General features: G+C 45.2%; 1 protein-coding gene across 2 annotated transcripts; it reads right to left on the bottom strand.

Annotated features, from left to right (window-relative positions):
- Nucleotides 1-731: 731 nt before the first annotated feature.
- Nucleotides 732-20,352, bottom strand: LOC121584856 (transcriptional activator MN1). 2 transcript variants are annotated; one of them, XM_041901026.1, is made up of 3 exons: nucleotides 16,133-20,352; nucleotides 10,371-10,441; nucleotides 2,464-2,480 (listed from the first exon to the last, which is right to left on the bottom strand). In XM_041901026.1, exons 1-2 carry the CDS (start codon nucleotides 19,716-19,718, stop codon nucleotides 10,386-10,388), a joined length of 3,642 nt encoding a protein of 1,213 aa, XP_041756960.1. In that variant the 5' UTR covers nucleotides 19,719-20,352; the 3' UTR covers nucleotides 2,464-2,480; nucleotides 10,371-10,385. The 2 variants fall into 2 exon arrangements, with proteins under 2 accessions (XP_041756959.1, XP_041756960.1); XM_041901025.2 differs by lacking the exon at nucleotides 10,371-10,441 and having other exon boundaries at nucleotides 732-2,480.
- Nucleotides 20,353-20,777: the final 425 nt, after the last annotated feature.

Raw genomic sequence — 20,777 nt, 5'->3', positions numbered from 1 at the left:
TTTCCAGTACACAAGCTCTATAAGGCTGATACAGTGTTGTGTGTGAGTGTGTTGTGTGTGTGTGTGTGTTTCTCCCAGGCAGGCATGCAGGGCGATGGCGGGATGCAGGCTGATCACCAGCCCTGCTAGACAGCATTGACGTCTACACCTCGGAGCTGGCTCACTGGGGAGCAATTGATTACCATTAAGCATCCATGCAGATGACCCATAAAGAGCAGGTGAGTGAGAGAGGGCCGGGGGAGAGGGGGAGAAAAGCAGATGGGGGTGGGGGCGATAACAGAGGGAGGAGACAGAGGGAGGCTGAGACAGGCAATGAGGTAGGCCTATAGAAAATGCAGAGAGGAGAGGGAGAAAGACTGAGGTAGTACTGTAGGCTAATTCATTGTTTGGCTTGATCGTAACTACCAACCTTACGATAAAAAAAGACTATATAATATATTTTTGCCAGTTTACTTTGTTGTTGTTTTCTAATGCTATATTAGTCCTCCCCAAACAATGAATATCCCTATGTAATATGTGAGATATCTTTTTAGTAGAGTGATATTTCCATTATTCTATTATTTTAAGTCATAAATTGTGACTTTGTTATTATGACTGATAAATATAAGGGAAGGGAAGTCAAAAGAGGATACCTAGTCAGTTGCACAACTGAACGCATTCAACCCAAATGTGTCTTCTGCATTTAACCTAACCCCTCTGCACAACATTAATAAAAACAAGCAATCATCAAATTCACCATTAACGTCATATTTATTGTTATTTAGTTACTCAATAAAACATATACAGATATATACAATATGCAGGAAAACAGACGACTGCACTTTACATATTATTTAAAAAAGAAAACAAAAAAGAAACTCAGTTCGTACGTTGCCGTCACAGTCCTCCATCTATTGTTTCAGAAATTCAAATTCAACAGAAGCTTTATTTAAAGATTACAAGATTGCCTAACACACAGCAAATGTTCTCTTATTTTACATGTGCAATACCAATAATTTTTTTAATTTCCCTTATTAAATGGTTCTTTGACATCCCCTACTATTTCCATTGGCTGTATTGTACACCTGTGTTGGAGCCCAAGCTAAATAGAAGAGGAAGGAAGTGAAAGAGAGGAATTTCTATAAAGAAATCCCTTTTTGCAGATACCTTTTCCAACCCCAAAAACAAACAATGTATCTCTCCATCTCCCTCCCTCCCCCTGCTTCAGGGTCCAGGCCAGTTCTATTGAACCAGGAGGGTGGCCTGCTGAGGTTGTGAGGTACGGTGTCTCAAAGGGCCAAAATCTCATCAGGTTCCTGTGTCCCTGGTTGACAATGGGCTTCCCAGGCCTGAGGTTTGGTTGGAGGGGAGAGGTCCTGGTGAGAGGGCTGCTCTCCTCCCCCTATACCCCTGAGAGCCATGGGAGGGAGGAAGGGCTGGTTCACACATCCTCCATACTCTGGATGACAAAGACCACCAGAGTCCATCAATGGGTCAGTATGGGTCAGGGTGGCTCTGCCATACCGAGGCCCAGGCTCAGTGATCTATATATGCTAGTCTGGGGGCAGGCATGGTGGGTAGTACCATCTCCAGCCCACAGAGAGAACCATGGCTAGGAGGTAAAGGTACAAGGGACAGCTGTAGTGGTGAGGATGATCACAAAGGTCCCAAATACTATGAGGCTATTTTCATATCTAGAGAATATAACCAAACAGAGATTCAACACTGCTATCCCAATACAGCCAAGGACATTTTGTCTTTTTGTCTTTTTGTTTCTTCAGTTTTAGTTTTAATTTTTCCTCCATTGACATTTCTAATTTTTTCTTTACAAAAAAAAAAAAAAAAAAGATTGATTTGAGGTTTTCCAGATGTGGTCACCACTGAATAGAGCCCAAGCTGTATAGTCCAGCAATGCATGAGTGAGTGTGTATGTGTGTGTGTCCAAGAGTGTGTTTGTATGTGAGTGTGTACGCGAGCATGAGTGTGTATGTGTTGATGTGTGTGTACGAGTGTGTATGGGTGTGTATATGTCTTTCTCTCCCTGAACAGACGAGAGCCGATGCAGTCGCCTCATCATCAACACCTTTATGTCATCATCATCAACACTTTTATGTCATCATCATCAACACCTTTATGTCATCATCATCAACACCTTTATGTCATTATCATCAACACCTTTGTGTCATCATCATCATTGCTGTCTTCATAGTTGTCATCTGCCTCTGACTCTCTCTCTCCCTCTCTCTTCATCCGATGTTCCCTCCATCTCCTGGGCTGGCCTGGTTGTGTTCAGGTCAGGGCCGCCACGAAGGTCCCAAAGCGGTTGGAGATGTCGGAGTGCAGGGAGCGCCAGGAGGAGACGGGCCCCCCTCGGCCCTTACTGTCCCCCAGCTCATCTGTGCAGTGGACGGACAGGCACTGCAGGTGGCTCCCCCCATTGCCCCCTCCGGGCCCCGGGGCCCCCACCCCTACTCCAGCCTTACTCTGAGACAGCTCCGACTCTGCACAGGAGAAACAAACACAGAGGGAGGAGAGGGTTAGTGAGTGGGTCAGCACTGAGGAACACAGATTTAGCATCAACAACCAAAATAAACATATTTGGTTAATATGTAGATCACACTAAAATGTATCATAAAAGCCCCTACATAAATTATATAATAATTCTCACATCCCACTCAAAATCTGTCCAGTAAAATTACTTCAATAACTCCTCTCCCTCTCCCACTCCCCATGCTGCTGGCTGAAAAAGGACACTGCTCTAAACCCATCCCCCACCTTCTCCTTGCCTGTGGTGACCACACAATCACACACACACACAAATTCAGTCCTGGTCACCCGTGCAAATGGGGAGCGCTCCTCAGTAACCTCTGGTCATGAGGTCAGAGGGCTGGGAGGAGGCTGACCTCTAACCCTGCTTGACCCAATTTACTGGTGTAATGACCCTGCTGAAGTATCGACCCCACGTCACCATGGTGTCAAAGCCCATATTAAATGGTCGCACCAAGCTTCCGGAAAATCCATACGTAGGTTTATCGAAGGTTGTATAAAAATCAGCCATGCGATTCTAGAGGGACATGGGGAACGCTGACTGTTGAGATGTATAACCCATCCGCCAAGTCAAATCGCTTGTGCCGTATAAGAAAAAATTAGCGAGACGAAGATTGACGAGGATAGAAAGTGCTAGGCTAAACTATACGTAAAAGCATGGCGTCACGCGTCATCTGCCATGATATAGACCCACAGCATACTGAGAGTGTGGGAGGGGCAGGAAGGAGAGAGGCGAGGGGAGAGGAGTTAGAGATGGAGAAAAAGGAAGAGAGAGGGTAGGTAGTCAGACTTTTACTCTCACTGGTTTCAGTAAGCCTTGTTGGTGACTGCAACATTGCATCATTTGTTTGGGGTTTGCCTCCAAGCACGCTCTGAGCATTTAAAAAAAAGAGTGTGTGAACATGGTGGGATACCTGCTGTAGAAATCTATCAGGTTATTCCCATCTGTCCTTAACATTGTTCTGCTGTGTTCCTCAGCCACCCCTGTTATGTTACTACTGCAACGACAAAGATGTTTGTCTGAGGCATTTGAGTGGGAGTGTAGCCGTAGAGACATACAGGCTCTAAACAGCTCAGACATGCTGAGGTACAGGCGTCAGAGACGGGAGAGACTATGATACACACTCTGCTCTGGGCACAGTGCCTGAACATCACACTACCACTACTCCACAGATCTGCCCACCTCACTGTTCAACAAAGACAGAACAGAAGGAGAGAGAGAAGTGAAGAAATCTGACCTCAAAAACAACAGTCTCTGTGTCACACTCTCTTTTTAGCTCTTCTCTCTCTTCCTAATCACTTTTTTGTTTCTCTCACTCTCTGTATATATTTCTCCCTCCCTTTGCTTCCCTGGAGCAGCTATGACGCAATGTTAACAACACACAGCCAGAGAAGCAAGGCCAGGGCAGGACAGAGTGGCAAAGAGGGCAGGGAAGGAGGCAGGGTGGACATGCTTTGGCCGGGAAGGCAGGGAGGCAGTGAGGCAGCCTTGCCCCCTAGCCTGTCTGGGCCGTGACCATTGGAATAGAAAAGTGGAGGGATTTGGTAAAAGGTCAGGCAGCCAAGCTCCCACATCTCTCCTCCTCCCCACAAATCACCCAGGGACTCTGGAGACTGAGCAGAGCGACGGTGGGGGAGAGAGGAAGGCAGCGGGGAGAGGGAGGTATGGGGATTAGTGGTGATGGTGGCAAGGGCCAGCATTTGCCAGAGGGCCCTGCCATACACCACTGCATGGCTGACAACCACTGGACCACAACCCCGCCTCCCTGTACTTCTTCCTACCCCCCCCACTCACACTCCCAACACTGTGCCCTCCAGCACCCGCCGACAGCCCATGGTAGCTGGGTACGGCAGGGTCCGCACCGGCCTGGATAGGCAGCCAAGCGTTCCCCTGGCTCTTTGCTGACACACAGCAATCTGACAACACAACCACAAAACACACTGCCAACCACCACCACTGCCATATCCACACCAGCCCTCAGCTGCCGCTCAACACACACACACACACACACACACACACACACACACACACACACACACACACACACACACACACACACACACACACACACACACACACACACACACACACACACACACACACACACACACACACATACAGTCTGCGTGGTTCCAAAACAGACAGACATGGCCCCCAGCCTCATACATGCAAGGACAAGGACTGTAAACATCAAAACATGCGCACAGCTTACACATACTCGATACACACACACACTGTCATCCACTCCCACTGTCCCAGAGCCATGCTCAGATGTGAGCTCATGTGACAACATGTTACTGACATTTATCAAAATAAAAACATTAGCATTACCAGTGATGTCGGTTCACAAAAAAAATCTATTTCACATAAAGAATAATTTATCGTGTACCATGTAGTGATTGTCCACCAGTTTCCTACTTTAAAAACTAATTGTGTTATTAAAAGCAGAAAAATGTTGCTCTTTATAATGTTTATTGAAAAAATACAAAGCTCTCATAATATTACATTTCAGATGGTATTAGTGTATCTGTGGATATTTCTAGGTAATACCGTGGGAGCCGAGAGAGATGGGATTTTGGTGTTGGTGGAAAATCTACACGCTACACTTAAATGTTAAGCATTATCCACGGCAGCGTATTTGTTCAAAAGTGGAAACGGCGGTGTGAAATTCTACATCACACAGATCTAAATCCCAAATCACTGTGACATTTTACAAGCTGTGGAATCTTGTTTTCAATAAAAACCTACAGGTATCTTGTTAAGGCTGTTCAATGACTCGCATTATATTGCCATGCAGCATACTGTTCATATCCACAGTAATATCTCAATGATAGACTATTCATCTGGGAGAATGAGTGTTTAGCTTCAACACACAGGGGGAATACCTAATAAAGAAGAAAACGATAACACCACAACCAACTAAGCTGAACAGCAAATCCAGTTATATCCCTAACCATATTACAATATCAGACAAGATTACCATGCCAATTTAAATGCTCCGTTTTATATGATACACCTCTATTTCTCGCCTATTTCTAAAAGTGATGTAATTCTGCGTGATTTACAGTGTGACTCCTCCACATAAGCTTGTAGAGCCGTCTCACAGACACACAGACATAGCTAGTGACGATTTACACAACAATGCTTTCCACTAGCGTGTCATGAAGAGAACATGCACAGCACAGCAATGTTTCGCAGAGCTGACGGACTGACGCTAGTACACATGTCATACCATCAGTTCTCCACGTCTCTAAACAACACTGGGAAGCAATCCTTATGTAATATTCTCAGAATCAAACTATAAAAGGTCAAAAAAGTATTATTATGTTTTAAATGCATTTGTAAATTAAGTATTATGTGCAAGTCTTTGTGCAGGGTGCATTGAAGTAAATACAAGAATAAGACTGTGTGTGTGCCTTGGCATTCACTGGCCTCGCTTTCAAAGAGCCGAAGAGTTCCAGCCGTCACATTGATTTCCCAGGCCCCAGAATCCCATGCGGTAGCCCTTTGCCCTTTCTATCCCAAGCTATACTTCCATGACGACACTTCACCTTTAACCCCGTGCTCCCCAGGGCTCGACCCCATCCTCACTGAACACAAACCAGCCCAATCAGCCTCTCCACTCTCTGACAAAAACACCCAGAGGCCTCTGCTCCTATGACAGTTAGTGAATTCAGGTCAGATTCCTTTAGCATAACAACTAACACTAAGGCCATGAGAGAACATTCTATGTCCGGGAGCACAATGCACACATCACAATGCACAGATACAAAGTTTGGTTTTCGACGATGTGAGGAGTGATGGTAAAAAAAATCAATGCAGAAAAATGTAATCCTAATTTCCACGACAGCATGCTTAGAGTTTGGACGTTTAGGTATTTTCCTGAAGGCTCACAGTGCCTAAGAGCAGGACCTGTGCTCCGGAGCCTCAGGTACTAGCTACTGCGCTAAGCAGATCGCCCAGCCGAGCAATGACAATGAGGCTTCACACTGTAATGTGACCGCTTAAAGTCAGAATGACAAAAATCACAAAATAATTAGTCCTACGTTTTCTGCTTCCAACTAGGTGTGTGGGTGTCTACAGGAATCCCTGTTTGAGAAATAATGGGACAACCCCAGGTATCTGATGGTGGCCTGGGGGGTTGGTGATTGGGGTGGGGGAATATGGCATGGGAGGCCTTCTACAAACCCCCCCACCACCACCACATGGTGACACAGAGTAGGGAGGATATAGAGAGGAGGGGGTATATTTCTCAAGCGAGGTCACAAGGGTTATTTTGCTTTGAATTTCCTCCTCTGTTCCCTGGCCTGCAACAAGAAGGACAAAAACTTGCCCAGGCAGGCAGGCCTTGGCTCGGTCTCTCCTCCTCACCCCTTCTCTAGTACACTCTCTCCCCTCAGCCATCCCCTCACACACACACCTCCCCCTCAGGCCGCAAGACGCGCTTAGGAAACTAGACACAAATGGGAACACGGGAAGTGATTTAGTACCTCCTGCATAAATCAAAACCATGTCCAGGACCTGTCTTCCATGTCATCCAAGTAGGTGACATATTGATCTACGTCTCGCTCTCTATTTTGTTTCAGCCTGTTACTACACACTCTGTTTATGTATATTTGGCCCATTTGGAAACCCCAACCACTCATGAAAACAGTGGGAATTTAGGGATTATGAGCATCTGTTAGGGAGGGGCTGGGAGGGGGGTCAAATTTACTAAATCCTTTTCCATGTTCAACTAAACAACACACCTTAAAAGAGTGTAAACTAAATGTCTAAAAGCAGTGGTGTAAACTAACTAAGTAAAAATACTAAGTAAAGTACTACTTAAGCAGTTTCTTTTGGTATCTGTACTTTCCTTTTTCTATTTATATTTTTGACAACTTTTACTTTTACTCCACTACATTCCTAAAGAAAATACAGTATGTACTTTTTACTCCCATACATTTTCCCTGACACCCAAAAGTACTGGTTGCATTTCGATGGCTCAGGCAGGACAGCGTTATTGTCCAATTCATAGACATATAAGTCATTTAGCAGACGCTCTTATCCAGAGCGACTTACAGTTAGTGAGTGCATACATTTTCATACTGGCCCCCCGTGGGAATCAAACCCACAACCCTGGCGTTGCAAGCGCCATGCTCTACCAACTGAGCTACACGGGGCTAAACCTATATAACACGTTGTCGTCCCTACTGCCTCTTATCTGGTGGACTCACTAAACACAAATACTGCATTTGTAAATGATTTTTGGAGTGTGCCCCTGTCTGTCCGTCAAAAAAACAAGAAAATCATGCCGTCTGGTTTGCTTAATATAAGGAATTTGATGTATAGCATTTACTCACAGAACGGGGCCACCCAGTGCTGAAGCGCGTAGCGCGTAAAAATTGTCTGTCCTCAGTTGCAACACTCACTATCGAGTTCCAAATTGCCTCTGGAAGCAACGTCAGCACAATAACTGTTCATCGGGAGCTTCATGAAATGGGTTTCCATGGCCGAGTCGCCACACAGAAGCCTAAGATCACCATGCGCAATGCCAAGCGTCGGCTGGAGTGGTGAAAAGTTCACTGCCATTGGACTCTGGAGCAGTGGAAATGTGTTCTCTGGAGTGATGAATCACGCTTCACCTTCTGGTAGTCTGACGGACGAATCTGGGTTAGGAGAACGCTACCCGCCCGAATGCATAGTGCCAACTGTAAAGTTTGGTGGAGGTTTTTCATGGTTCGGGCTAGGCCCCTTAGTTCCAGTGAAGGGAAATCTTAACGCTACAGCATACAATGACATTGTAGACGATTCTGAGCTTCCAACTTTGTGATAACAGTTTGGGAAGGCCCTTTCTGTTTCAGCATGACAATGCCCTCATGCACAAAGCAAGGTCCATACAGAAATGGTGTGGAAGAACTTGACTGGCCATACTTTTACTCAAGTATGACAATTGAGTACTTTTTTCACCACTGGTTAAAAGTGATAGTTCTGTGTGGTATAATGACAGTATTAAGCCTTAGTGCCCTCAAACTCAACTCTGGACCTCAAAGCCAGTTCAACTGCATTTTTTCCATTGTTCCCCTCTAATCAGGGATTCATTTAGACCAGGGACACTAGGTGGAGGTAATTAATAAAAGTAGAATAGAAAACCAGCAGGCTCCGGACCTCGTAGGGTAAGAGTTGAATACCCCTGCCTTAGTGATTACAGACTCCCAAACTATTGTTTCTGACATCTGAATCTCTAAACTGACCTGAAAAATCTAAATATAAGGAGTCCAGAGAATGGAACTGGGTAGAAAATGAAAGATGTATTTTCTCTCTTTTCTCTCTTTCTCGTTTTAAAATGATGCAAATGACAGCCATTAACATCCTGCTTGCCTCGAGAGCGAAACCTCAGATGTTCCCAGAAAAAACGGCAACTTATTTCCATCTTGTTGGCTTTTGCTATCACTCCATCAGTCTCTCCTCCTCTCTCCCAGGAGAAACAGTTCTGGTGTCAGAACTCATTTGTCAATTTTTCAATACAAATTAAAGACGCCTGACAACTACCTGTATGCCAAATAACATAACTGCTGCTGGCAGCGTGACAACACCTCCACACACACACACACATACACACACACTAACACACACAAACTGCACAGTAGCTTTAGCATGGCACATTGTAAAGGATTATAGTCTATTTAATAAAAAAAGACAACTTGCATTTCTCACAAATAATATTAAAATAAACTCTAATAAGCTCTACAGGGATTGTTGGTAGCTATATATAAAAATGAATACTTTTCTGGGTTCCCACAGTAATAGTAGATGCCTTGTTTTAGTATTTTTCAGCCTCTCTGGCCACTGGCTTATTAACACCCTGTACATTAGGAAACGTCACATACATTCAGCCAACCGGAGCCTCCGGTGCCCCCCACCCCCCATTCCCTCCATTTGTCTCCCAGACAAACGTAACCTTCCATTCCATGCTCTATCCAAGGGGAATATTCACCACACACACACACACACACACACGCTGAGACAAGTTTGATTTTATTTCAGCGCTCTTCCTCAGGGAAAACAAAACACCGGATGAGCTGCTATTTTGAAGAATCAGAAATCCAGCGAGCAAAAGGCCTGACACCTTTGTTTATATTTTTCTCTCTACATCAGTCACAAAGACATTTTTTAACACGCCTCCTTTGACTGTCACTGGTTGTAAATGTCTTGCAAAGCAAAGGCCTCAGTGGATACACACATACACACAAACATCTAGAAGAAACAAAATATTCAAACTAGATTTTACACACTACAAACTACAGGCAGAAACCATGAAAAGTATTGTTCTGAGCTGCAGTATCTATAAGACAAAAGACTACACAGCTAAACTATTCTGCTACTACACTCGCCTGGCACTCAGATGGGCCGGTATTATAAGTGCTAGCAGCTCATGGAAAATTGGAATAGTTTTGTTTTCATCGCTTGCCATCAGTACTGATAATTACAAATCTATTGGGGTCTTCTGTGGATTACTACAACCTAGCAGGGGTTGTACTTCAATCAGACCAAACTGACTGCAAGCAGGCCAAACTGACGTAGAGCTAAAATAAGTTGTGGTGAGCCCTGACATAACTAGTCAGATACTTCTACCATACTGTGATGAATTCTCAAAGCTGGAACTGAGAGTAGTGTGAGTACCAGCACAAGAGTTTATTCCAGCGTACAAGACACCTAAGCAAAGGTCTGAAACCAAAAGCCTGTGACCAAGTCTGCATAAATCAAACATTAAGTCTACAGCTGACAAACCCACACTATTAAGTTTCCATGTCTTCATCTCTCTCTCTCTCACACACACACATACACACACACACACACTTACATGGTGAAAGCAGCCCTAATGCCCTCTGATTCTTGCTGATAGCGTAGGAATTGTGTGATATTCTTTCAACCCTAGGGATCAATCCACAAAGGAAGACAGAAATGACTTTGTGAAGAGACAGAGGAAGAATAAACACATATTCCAAAAAAGGTGGAAAGATCCAACTTTACATTTCTCAAAGTCTGCACTTTCACAATATTTACGGCTAGCTATAATATGTTCCTCACATAGGAAAGTCACACACCTCATTTTTCTTCCTCGCTAACTTCTCAATATCTGTCAATAACCATGTCAACTGACAGGAGGTTCCACAGGATGAATTGGCACTTTTGGCAACAATATCATCAGGACTAATTGCTATGATTATGATAATGATTATTATTACTGCAGTATGAGAAAGTGCAGGCAGCGCTACGCTGCCTGGCCATGTGTTGTTGAGGTAGTCAATACGGAACATCTTGTAATGATGAATCTGGAACATGGAGCCCCCCAAGCTGTTTTCTCTTCATTCAACCAAATGTCAATCACATCTTTAAGAAATCACATCTTTAAGAAAGAAAATACAGGAAATACAAATGAGTCATGTGATTTGTGAGTTGTCACCGGAGTGAAATGTCAATAGACCAACAGAGATGGGAAAGTGGGGTGGTCTTACAGGAATATTCTCCTTTCTTCCCAGGTAGCTTTAGGTGGCACGTCAATACGCCTGTTCTGTTTCATTGGATTAAATTGCCTCCTAATCAGGGTGTCTAAGCATGACAAGTCCACTCCCTACCCAATGCTCTCCTACCTGCCAACAGCAAGACGGAGCATGCTCTAACTAAGTCAACCCTCCTCCACCACTAGAACAGTGACTGTGTGGTCAAAACTGAAGCAGAAACCCTAAAAATACAAATACAACCAACTGAATCATTTCCTAGGGCGACAAGTTGCCTGTTATCAAGAATGTGCACGTCTTTCAAAACAAACCGTCAGGTCCTGGCTATGATATAAGGAGCAGAAAGGGAGAGAGGGTGAAGGTATAAGAAGACGAGAGAAAAAGGGAGATGAAAAAGAGGAGGGGAAATGTATTCACTCATCACTTTGGTGAGAACGCAGACAAGTTCCTTCACTTCATGGACAACGGGCATCTTTAGTTAAAGCAGGGTCTATAGGCCCCATGCCTACAGCAGACATGACTGTGTCTTAGTGACTAGCTTTGGCTGCTTGGTATCACACAGACAGGATACGTTATGGATGGGTCCAATGGGGGCCGTTACTGCAGAACGTATCACTTTCTAAATAACCACAGTGGGACCTCATACAGGCAAAGCTGAGACATCAACACAGCTGAACAGATATCAAAACAGAAAATTCAACAAAACACATTTTTGTTCATATTGTTCTTTAACAGTATTGTAATGGTAGTTATACCATAGAAGCTACTATAGAATGACCTGTACAATGCATCAATTTTATTATCAAATTCCATATTCCTATGAGGCACTTGTGGCACCAACATCACCTATACATCCACCGGCTCCATTACCAATATACCTGAGAATAGAGTCTGTTCTGTGATCTCCAACTCCTGCACTGGCTGAGACCTCACCTATAGTCACAGAGCCCCAAACACCACAGCTCCTTTCCTCCCAGTGGCACTACCACCCGTATCCCTGCTAGACACAGGGAGGCCTATTGCCAAATGTCACTGCAACCATCCCCCTCCCCAAATACACAAAGGCCCATAACCCACCTGTCTCAATTGGGCAGTTAAACTCAACTTCCTGTAAAAACACTGAGTGCAGTCTATAAAGCGCCCAATTAACACAATCACTCAGGACCCAGTGCAATCAAAATTAGGTTTTTCCTGTGTTTTATATGATTTTGTACAATAGCTCATGAAACTAACACTGTAAAAGTGTGAAAAAATGTGATCAGAGTTTTTTCCTGATAATTGAAAATACAATCTACACAGGACCTTCTAATCAGCAGGTTTGCATGGGCGGGAGTTTCGGCTTTCCATGGTGACATCACCATGCTGTAAATTGGTTAATAGACCAATAACAAAGGGAGTTCCAAACCTCTGCCAATAATAGCTAGTTTTCAGTTTCCCCATTCCCAGACAGTGCTAGCAAAATTCTTGCTTGAGAAATAGTTTTTTGCTAAAAAGCTAGATTTGCCCATTTAAATGGAAATCTATTATAGTAAGGTAATTATTACCCAGAAATTATTTGATATTGATATAACAACGGCTGCATTGGGCCTTTAAAGCTGTTCCCAGGATGGTGGGGGATACTACAGGGGCATGAGGACAGATACCAGGAGAGAGGGTTGCCACAACATTAAACTAAATGAATGTGATACACCCCTGGTGCACAACACCTAAAAGGGTGTCATATGATCAACTCCGAGGGTGACATGGAAAAATTATCAAAATGCGGGGAAAAAACGTAACTTCAATACAAAATAGCCATATGATCAGACCGTGCTGCTTAGCAAAATGTGCTGTGTATTCAATCAAAATGTGTGATCTTAAAACGTTTTAATTGATTAGCCACATCATACAGGAATAAAAAGGCAGCATGATCAAATTGTGATTTTAAAACAAATACAAATTGTTTTATTTCTAAATTGTAGACCAGCTATCATTAGCGTTATAACATTATTATTATTGTTGTTGTTATTATTATTATTATTATTATTATTATTATTACTATTATAGGCTAACTATAATGTATATTGTGAATTGTAGGAATACTGATAGCCTTGATAACTAACAAGACAATTTGAAAATAAAAAGTAAACTACACTTTGTTAAACTGTCACTGTAACTTAGCAATAGGGCAGAGTCCAGGCACAGGCAGTGACCATGTTAGGGTTCACCTGTTAACCAGCTGGTAGACTTGCAACAAGACATCAGAAACAAACATAAATAGTTTCCAAGACTTTGTAAAAACAGACATATACCTACATTCATCAATATGTTCCTTTCACTTCTACACAGCTCAACTTCAAAGTTCCATCAAATCCTTCAAAAATGACTTTCAGAATTCAGGCATTTAGCATTTTCCAAGAGAATATGTCAAATCATTTCATAACTGTTCATTTATTGTGCCTAGGTGTAATATTTAGGCTAATACATATATGCAACTAAAACCATAAGGCCCTATGTATGATTATTTGAAACTTACGGTTTCATTTGACTGCACATTTGCGCGTCTCTGAAACACATCCAATTCAATCTCAAAATCAAGCAACACACCTTAACCCTTTTTCATCTTTGCCGTCTGCAGCACTCAAATGAGAAACTGTCAAGAGCCATGATTTGTGCTAACTAGCTATCGATCGCGCCCAAGCGGCATGCGTTTTATGCTTGCAGGGAGGGGAATTGGAGAGGGGAAAATGTGCGGAGATAGTGAGGAGAGACGGGAGATAATAAATACTTTAACAAAATCGAGGTGGCCGCTGTTGCTGTGCATTTTCTGTAGAATAGCCTAAGTGCGCCTATCTACGACATATGGGTCTTGAAAAAATGGACAGAGGGAGAATGTGGCTGGTCTGGTTGACTTCTCTGTCTCCTAAACAATGCGCCTTGACTCCAGATTCCGTGCCTGGAGCCCCGTCCCCTCTCTGCTCCCGCAGTTAGCCAGAACAAAGAGATAGTGAATAAATATGCGCTACCTATTCACGTGAGAAAAGGCGTTTTGGTGGATTGCCTCTGGCTGTGGCGATTTAATTATGCGTGTCGCACTGCTACCCCGCCGCCTTTTGTAGCACTGACTGACTACAATTTCCATTTATCTATAGCTTTTGTAATGTCCCATACAAAAAGTGGCCTCACAAAATACATCAAGACACAAGAGGACATTACAATTGCACAGAAACATATCGCACCTCACGATTAAAAGACGACATGAACCAGAAGTATTGAATTAATAACTTGAATGTCAAATTGAAGTAGGCCTACGTTTGTTCTTTGATTGATGGATTGATGGAGCAGTCAACAAAAAGTAACCTCAGCACTGAATTAAATTGAACGTGCCTGTTGTCAATATAAACAATAATAGGAAATAATCATGGGAAATAATAATATGCATAAGAATAAGCATAATTCCGACATTTTCTTTAATTTCCTTTTTATGAACTAAAACAAACCAGAAGCCTTAGGTATGACCGGTAATCTAAAGACAGGATAAAATGATGTGTGTTGTTTAATGTCAAACGTTGATTGACAGCCGTTTTCAAACCGCTGATGTAAAATGTAAAGCGCCAGCCAGCGTCTCTATTCACACCATACCAATTTCAACAAGCACTTAAAATGATACCGCAGTTTCGTGGTATAGGCTACTAAATATATTTGTTTTAAAATTATTTACAGAAAGAACCATTTGTATCCCGTGACCAACCTATTTTTCCTGAACCAATGCAGGCGGAAAAACTGTCTAGCAATAAAATAAAACCCAAACTTTTAAACAAATTACAAAAACTGAATTAGACTTTCATTCTTCTTCTTCTTCTGCTTCTTCTTCTGCTTCTTCTTCTTCTTCTTCTTCTTCTTCTTCTTCTTCTTCTTCTTCTTCTTCTTCTTCTTCTTCTTCTTATTATTATTATTATTTGTATTATTGTTATTATTATTATCATTGTCTATTAGTATTACAATTTTTAATGTAAATCTTTCCATTCGAGGACACACATCATATTTAGGAAACAAAAAGTTGATAAATTAAAGCTTATGATACTCTTGTTTATAGTAATTTCACTCTTCTTCAGCTATCGTGACAATACTGCCCTTCTCAATATGGGCTAATCTAAAATCAATCCACTTTCTCCAATCACCTATATTATCCCGTAGTAATAGCAAAAACAAACAGATATGTGTGGAGGGGAAACCCCGCTGTTAAAACGCATCTCCTCAGAAACCTATTAATCTTCTCAATGTAGTTGTTCACTTTGAAAACCCAGATAAAGAACCACAGGAAATGTTTACTTTTCTCGGGCTGTTATTTTGAAGTCCCTCTACAAGAGAAGAATCCATAACAAGCACCAAATGATACTTTAAGGATTACTTAGAACAACAAATCTAACTACAAGTCAATTTTAAATTTTTTTTCCTGATTAGTGTTAGGCTATTTAATTTCTAATATTAAATAGCCTGTGGTCCAATAGACTATCCCTTGTGTAAAAACGATTCAAAGTCAGAAATTAGTTGTTTATTTTTCTATATATAAAGCTCGATTCAAGTACATACCTGATTTATCTTTTTCAATAGAATATGTGAAACATAGAACATTGAGATTTTAGCCTCTCAAAATCTACAAGACTCGAAGTTACCGAACAACCCTCCACGCTGTCTACAGTGCTAAAGCTATACTCAAAGACGGCGGTGCAAGGAGAGAGCCTGTGTGTCTCCAATTCAACTCATGCAAGTTAAAATACTAATCTTATCATAAATATTAATGTAGCCTCCTATATAATGATATCGTCCACACCACAATACTGTATTGACTTGAGATAATCATATCTTCAGACAAAGATTTCCAAATAACTGCAGACATAGGCTACAAGCACAAAGGAAGTCCTTGGTGACTTACTTTAGTCTAGAGTTTAAATCATTTTCTACTCATCAGAGAGGCAAAACAACACTATGTGCTGATAAGTTGATTGATGGCCATAAAAGTGTGTGTGTGTGTGTTTGTGTTTGTGTGTGGGCAGTAATAAGACAGTAATAGTCAGATAGTAAAACAATGTGGCAAATATGATCATAGAGCATATTCAATTACCTTCTTTGCTGTTATTCTGGCTCTTAGTTTTTTCCCAGGGTGCCATGGCCTTGTCATCCTCTGGCCCATCCATCATGGCCTTGTCGCTGGGCACATACCAGGTGGCATGCTGCTCTGCCATTAGAGTGTCAAGGTCAATAGTGCCCATTGAGCCCTTCCTAGCATCCGGGCTGCAGCTCGCCAGCTCATTGTCTTCGTTCTGTGAGGGACAGTCGCCACTCTTTTTACCATTCTTCATGGCCAGGGGCTGGTCCTCTGAGATGCTGAACTGCTGCCGCTGCAGCTGGATCTGGGCCTGCAGTATCTCCAGAGGGTGGATCTCGTCCTGGCCAGAGGTGCTGGATGGGGTGCGTACCTGCTCCATCCCAGGTGTGCCTGGGTGACCGACTCCGTTGCACCCTGTGCCCCCACCAGCACTCAGTCCATAGCTGTCGGGTGTCGAGGTAGTGTGATTGGTGATGCCCTGCATGCCTAGGGGCTTCTGCCCATTCATCAGGCCGTGTTCCCCCCTCTGTAGCTTGGGTGAGACGGTGATGTGCGGGCTGCGGTTGGGCTTGGCGACAGGAGCACCTCCTGCATCTGAGCTAGAGGACACCTCATCCTCATTGACGTAGTGGGCGCTGACATCGTCAGGAAGGTCCACACGCGGTGAGCTACTGTTAGACTTGGTGACACTCTGAATGCCACTGTCCAGAGAAGACATCAGGTCTGCCTGGTCCCCCAGCATCTGGTCATCTCCCTTTCCCCAGGAGGGGGACGGGAGGGGTTTCTCATGGGGCGTACCCCCACCCCTCTCCCCAACGCCAGCTGAAGGGGGTTGCTGGCCTGGACTTACAACAGGGTTTCCGCTGTCAGAGGAAAAAAAGATCCCAGGGCTCACATGCCCACTGTCCCTTTTTCTCCTCCCTCTCCCTCTCCCATTCCCTGTTGCTGCTTTCCCCTCACTGCATGGGGTAGCGTCCATGTTGTAATTTGGGGAGAGGGCACTGGCTTCCCCCTGCAGCGTCTGGTTTTGACCTGCAGGCTTTATGTTGCTATTCCCGGTGCCAGGCATCTGGCTGTTCTGGGAAGTGCTGCTCTGAAAATATTCAGGACCAGCACTGCCAGTCCCGTTAGCTGTGCTGCTATTAATGTCCTGCTCCGTCTGACTCAGTTTTCGCTTGCCCTCATTTTGGTTCTTCTTGTTGAATGTTACGTTTAGGTTGGGGGCCCCTAGGCTAGCTATCATGTTCTGGCAGGCCGTGGAAAGGGCTGCCAGGCAGCTCTGCCCGAAAACATTGTCTTTAGTGCTGGTTTTGCTAAAGTTCCCCAGGGAGAGTGCCCCAAGCTTACTGACAGAGGACCGCTGGCCTGGGGGGAACTCAGATGGAGTAGGGTAGCTCCCTGGTGAGGTGTTCACCCCCTGGGGATTGCTATGTGGTGCCCCCTGACGGTTAGTCCCTCCGTAAGGAAACGTTGGTTGAGCTCCCATGGGAGGCCCGGCGGGGAAGTCAGCTGGCCGCCTCTCTGATGGTGCGTTGGGGTGTCCTACCCCGGCTCCGGGGGACTGCATCTGGGAGAGGTTGCCCATGTTGTTGCCAAATTGGGGGTGCATGCCAGGGGAGTGGAGGGCCTGTACGTGCCCATCTCCAGGTATCCTCATTGGCTCCTGCATGCCCATCCCATTCATGCCCGGCCTGAACATCATACCAGCTCCGTTCTGCTGCAGCCCCATGTCGTGGGCCCCAGCCTCCCCGCCCGTTCCCCCTATACGCCGCGACATGATCTCTCCTGGTGGGTGGGACCCGGGGAACCAGTTCTCCTGAGTTATATGAGGGTTCTGACCCTCAAAGTTCGGCATCCTGCCTCCATTCTCCCTGTCAAAGTTGGGCTGAGGCATGCTCCCCACTGGGCCTCCGTGAACCATGGGGCCCGGAGGCACGTCGCCATGGTGACCTAGCTGCTGCAGGCTTGGCTGCCTCATCCTCTGCTGCTGGTTCCGAGAGGCCATCTGCTTGATCATCATGGCCGCGTTCTGCCGCTGCTGCAGAGACTGCTGCTCAGGCCCGGCATGCTGGAGTGGACCCGGGGGGAAACCGTCTGTCACAGGTGGGGTGAACTCCCCAGGTAGGCCAGGGTAGGCTGAGGGAGAGAGATGGTTCTCCATGCCCTGCGCATTGTGCATGCCACTACCCCATGTGCCACAATTCTCCCCTCCATGTGCGTTAGGGAACTCAAATCTGGGCCTTTTAGCCATGTTCATATAAGGACTGTCAAAGTGTTGCAGCCTCTGATTTGGAGGTTGTTGGGCGGGAGGAGGGGGAGCCGGCTGTTGCATATTAAACATGGGCTCCCCATAGGGGTGCAGGCCCCTATTTTCCAGTCTGTGAATAGGATACTCAAACTGGTTGTGTTGGCCAGGCATCATGACGCCACCATCCAGCATGTTGGTGTTGGTGGAGCCCGGCTCAGACTGGGGGGGCCGGGGGAGGCCAGGGGGGCATGAGTTCTGTCGTGCTATCAAACCAGCCTGCTGCTGCTGCATGAGAGGGTGTCTGGCACTGACCCCCGGCTCCATCCCCACTGGCATCTTATGGCCATTCCCAAAGCGCTCAAAAAACACTCCATGCTGTGGGGGAGGCTGAGGCTGCTGGGGCTGTGGAGGTGGCTGCTGGTGCCCTTTGGAGATGCCCTGTATACCCGGTGTCCGAGCCATGGCAGGGTTTCCAGGGAAACTGCCACCGGCCACCGGCCTTCCTGGCCCAAAGTGGGGCAGCTGAGACTCTGATTCTGATGGGGAAAATACAGGTACGTCAAAATGTCCAGTTGGGGGCTCGCTTGGGAAATTATACTCTAATCCCTCCACAGCACCCTGATTTGGCATCCGTCGAGGCTCCAGACCATGGGTCTCCGAGGAGGAAGAGGAGGAGGAGGGCAGACCATGGAAGGATGCTGCCCGGTTAGGTGACTGGTCCAGGGGTAGACAGGGGGCAGGGACAGCGTGGTTGCCGCTAGGGGGGCCATGGTGCTGGAACTCAGGCATGTTACCGGATCTTTGCTGCTGTTGCTGCTGCTGGGAGAAGCTGTCCCCTGCCTGGCCCTCAGCAAGGGGGTCAAACCCCTCTCCAAAGCCCTGCTGGGGCCCCATGCCATTGTTGTTGTAGCCCATCAGCCTGCCACCATGCAGGCAGGATGAGGCTGGGTCTGGGCCGCCAAAGTTCCCACTGAAATGAGGGTGGTGTTGATGAGGGTGAGACTGGTGGCCATGGGGATGGCCTTGATGAGGTTGCTGGTTGTTAAAAAATCCATGCATGGGTCCTTGCTGCTGCTGTTGCTGCTGGAGTCCGCTGCCTGCATGCATGTCTGAGTGGCCCCTGGGGTGAAAGCCACTGTACTGCTCCCCGTTCATGTTCATATTGAGCCCAAGCATCGGAGGCTCGTTCAGAGGGCCCATGCCCGGCTCCACAGCTCCCGGCGGGCCTCCTGCATGAAAGCCGGGGCTTTTGTAAAGGGAGCTCATGTTCAGTCTTGGCTGGTTTATGTTTCTCTCTGACTGGCCAGGGTTTCTGTTATTAATCTGAGAACCAAACTGCTCCAGCCCAAACATACTTCCCTGCTATCAATCCCGCATGACAGCCAGCTCGGCTGGCATAGGCAGTCTAGCGTTAGTGTCAGTTTTCCTTCTTCTCCACACAAAAAAGAGGACAAAAACCAATAGAGATGAGAATGCCTCAATAGGCCAGATAGGCTATTTTGATATCTTAAAAAGTTCTGATTTAAAAAGTAGACAATGGATCTTAAATCTATTCACTCACCCAATGAGTACTCATTGTGTTTTCCAAAATCAAATTTGTACCTAAAGTGTTGAGACGAAAATAGATGGGAGAGGACACTACACGTCTGTCCAACGAAGCATGCAAATAGGCTACAACAGTCTGTCCTTGCTCGTTCCCGTGTATTTCTACAGGCGTTTGGTTTCCTTTACTTTACAAATAATACAAAATATGTTTCACTTGCAATGTGACTTTGATATAATATCATATTCCAAAGTTTCTGAGCACATTTCTTCTTTGCAAACTTGATCAAATCCGTTATCTAATTTATGACAGAGATCACAAGGCTTTTCAACATTTAAATAAACACGTAACTATTTTCTTCGTCCACTTCATTACTCCAGTCCGTTGTCAAATGTCCTAGGACGCACAGTTTGGAGTGTCCTTTCAAGATCCCGTTCTGGAGAAATCCACCGGCAACCTGCACAATTACAATTCTAATTGGTCGTTGTTTTGAAATCAAAAGAAACAATTTCCCACAGTTCTGGGTGAAATGTCTTATAACTGCACTATTAACAATTCTACCATTTGAAGTCTGAGAGAAAGTCCGGAGGGAAAATCCAGCCCAGTCATGAAGGCTATCAGGAGATCCGCTTTTGCGACACCGTGTCCCGGAGCTTCGGGCACGCACTACCCGCGGCTTGACAACATAGTCCAAAAGGACCTGGTCATGTGCCCTCCAAGCGCGCATAAAGCGCGGAACCTCTATTATCTCTTTCCCTCACTCTCTCACACTAAAAACGCACTCCTGCTCCTGAGTCTGGTTTGGTCTATTCCAGCTGGGAGCGATTCACAGATAGATCACACTCTTGTCTGGCGCTTGGCGCTGTGTG

Source organism: Coregonus clupeaformis, chromosome 16 (assembly GCF_020615455.1).
Source record: "Coregonus clupeaformis isolate EN_2021a chromosome 16, ASM2061545v1, whole genome shotgun sequence".
In the NCBI taxonomy this organism is placed as follows: Eukaryota; Metazoa; Chordata; class Actinopteri; order Salmoniformes; family Salmonidae; genus Coregonus; species Coregonus clupeaformis.
Note: the sequence above shows the minus strand (reverse complement) of the source record. Positions and strands in the feature narration are given on the sequence as shown.

Bases quoted from the DNA above. Each gene is read 5' to 3' on its own strand.
- LOC121584856 (XM_041901025.2), bottom strand. From the start codon at position 19,718: ATGTTTGGGCTGGAGCAGTTTGGTTCTCAGATTAATAACAGAAACCCT. The intron at 2,481-16,132 runs GTAATTGAATAT...TCTCCTGTGCAG, and splicing joins CCAGAATAACAGCAAAGAAG to AGTCGGAGCTGTCTCAGAGT.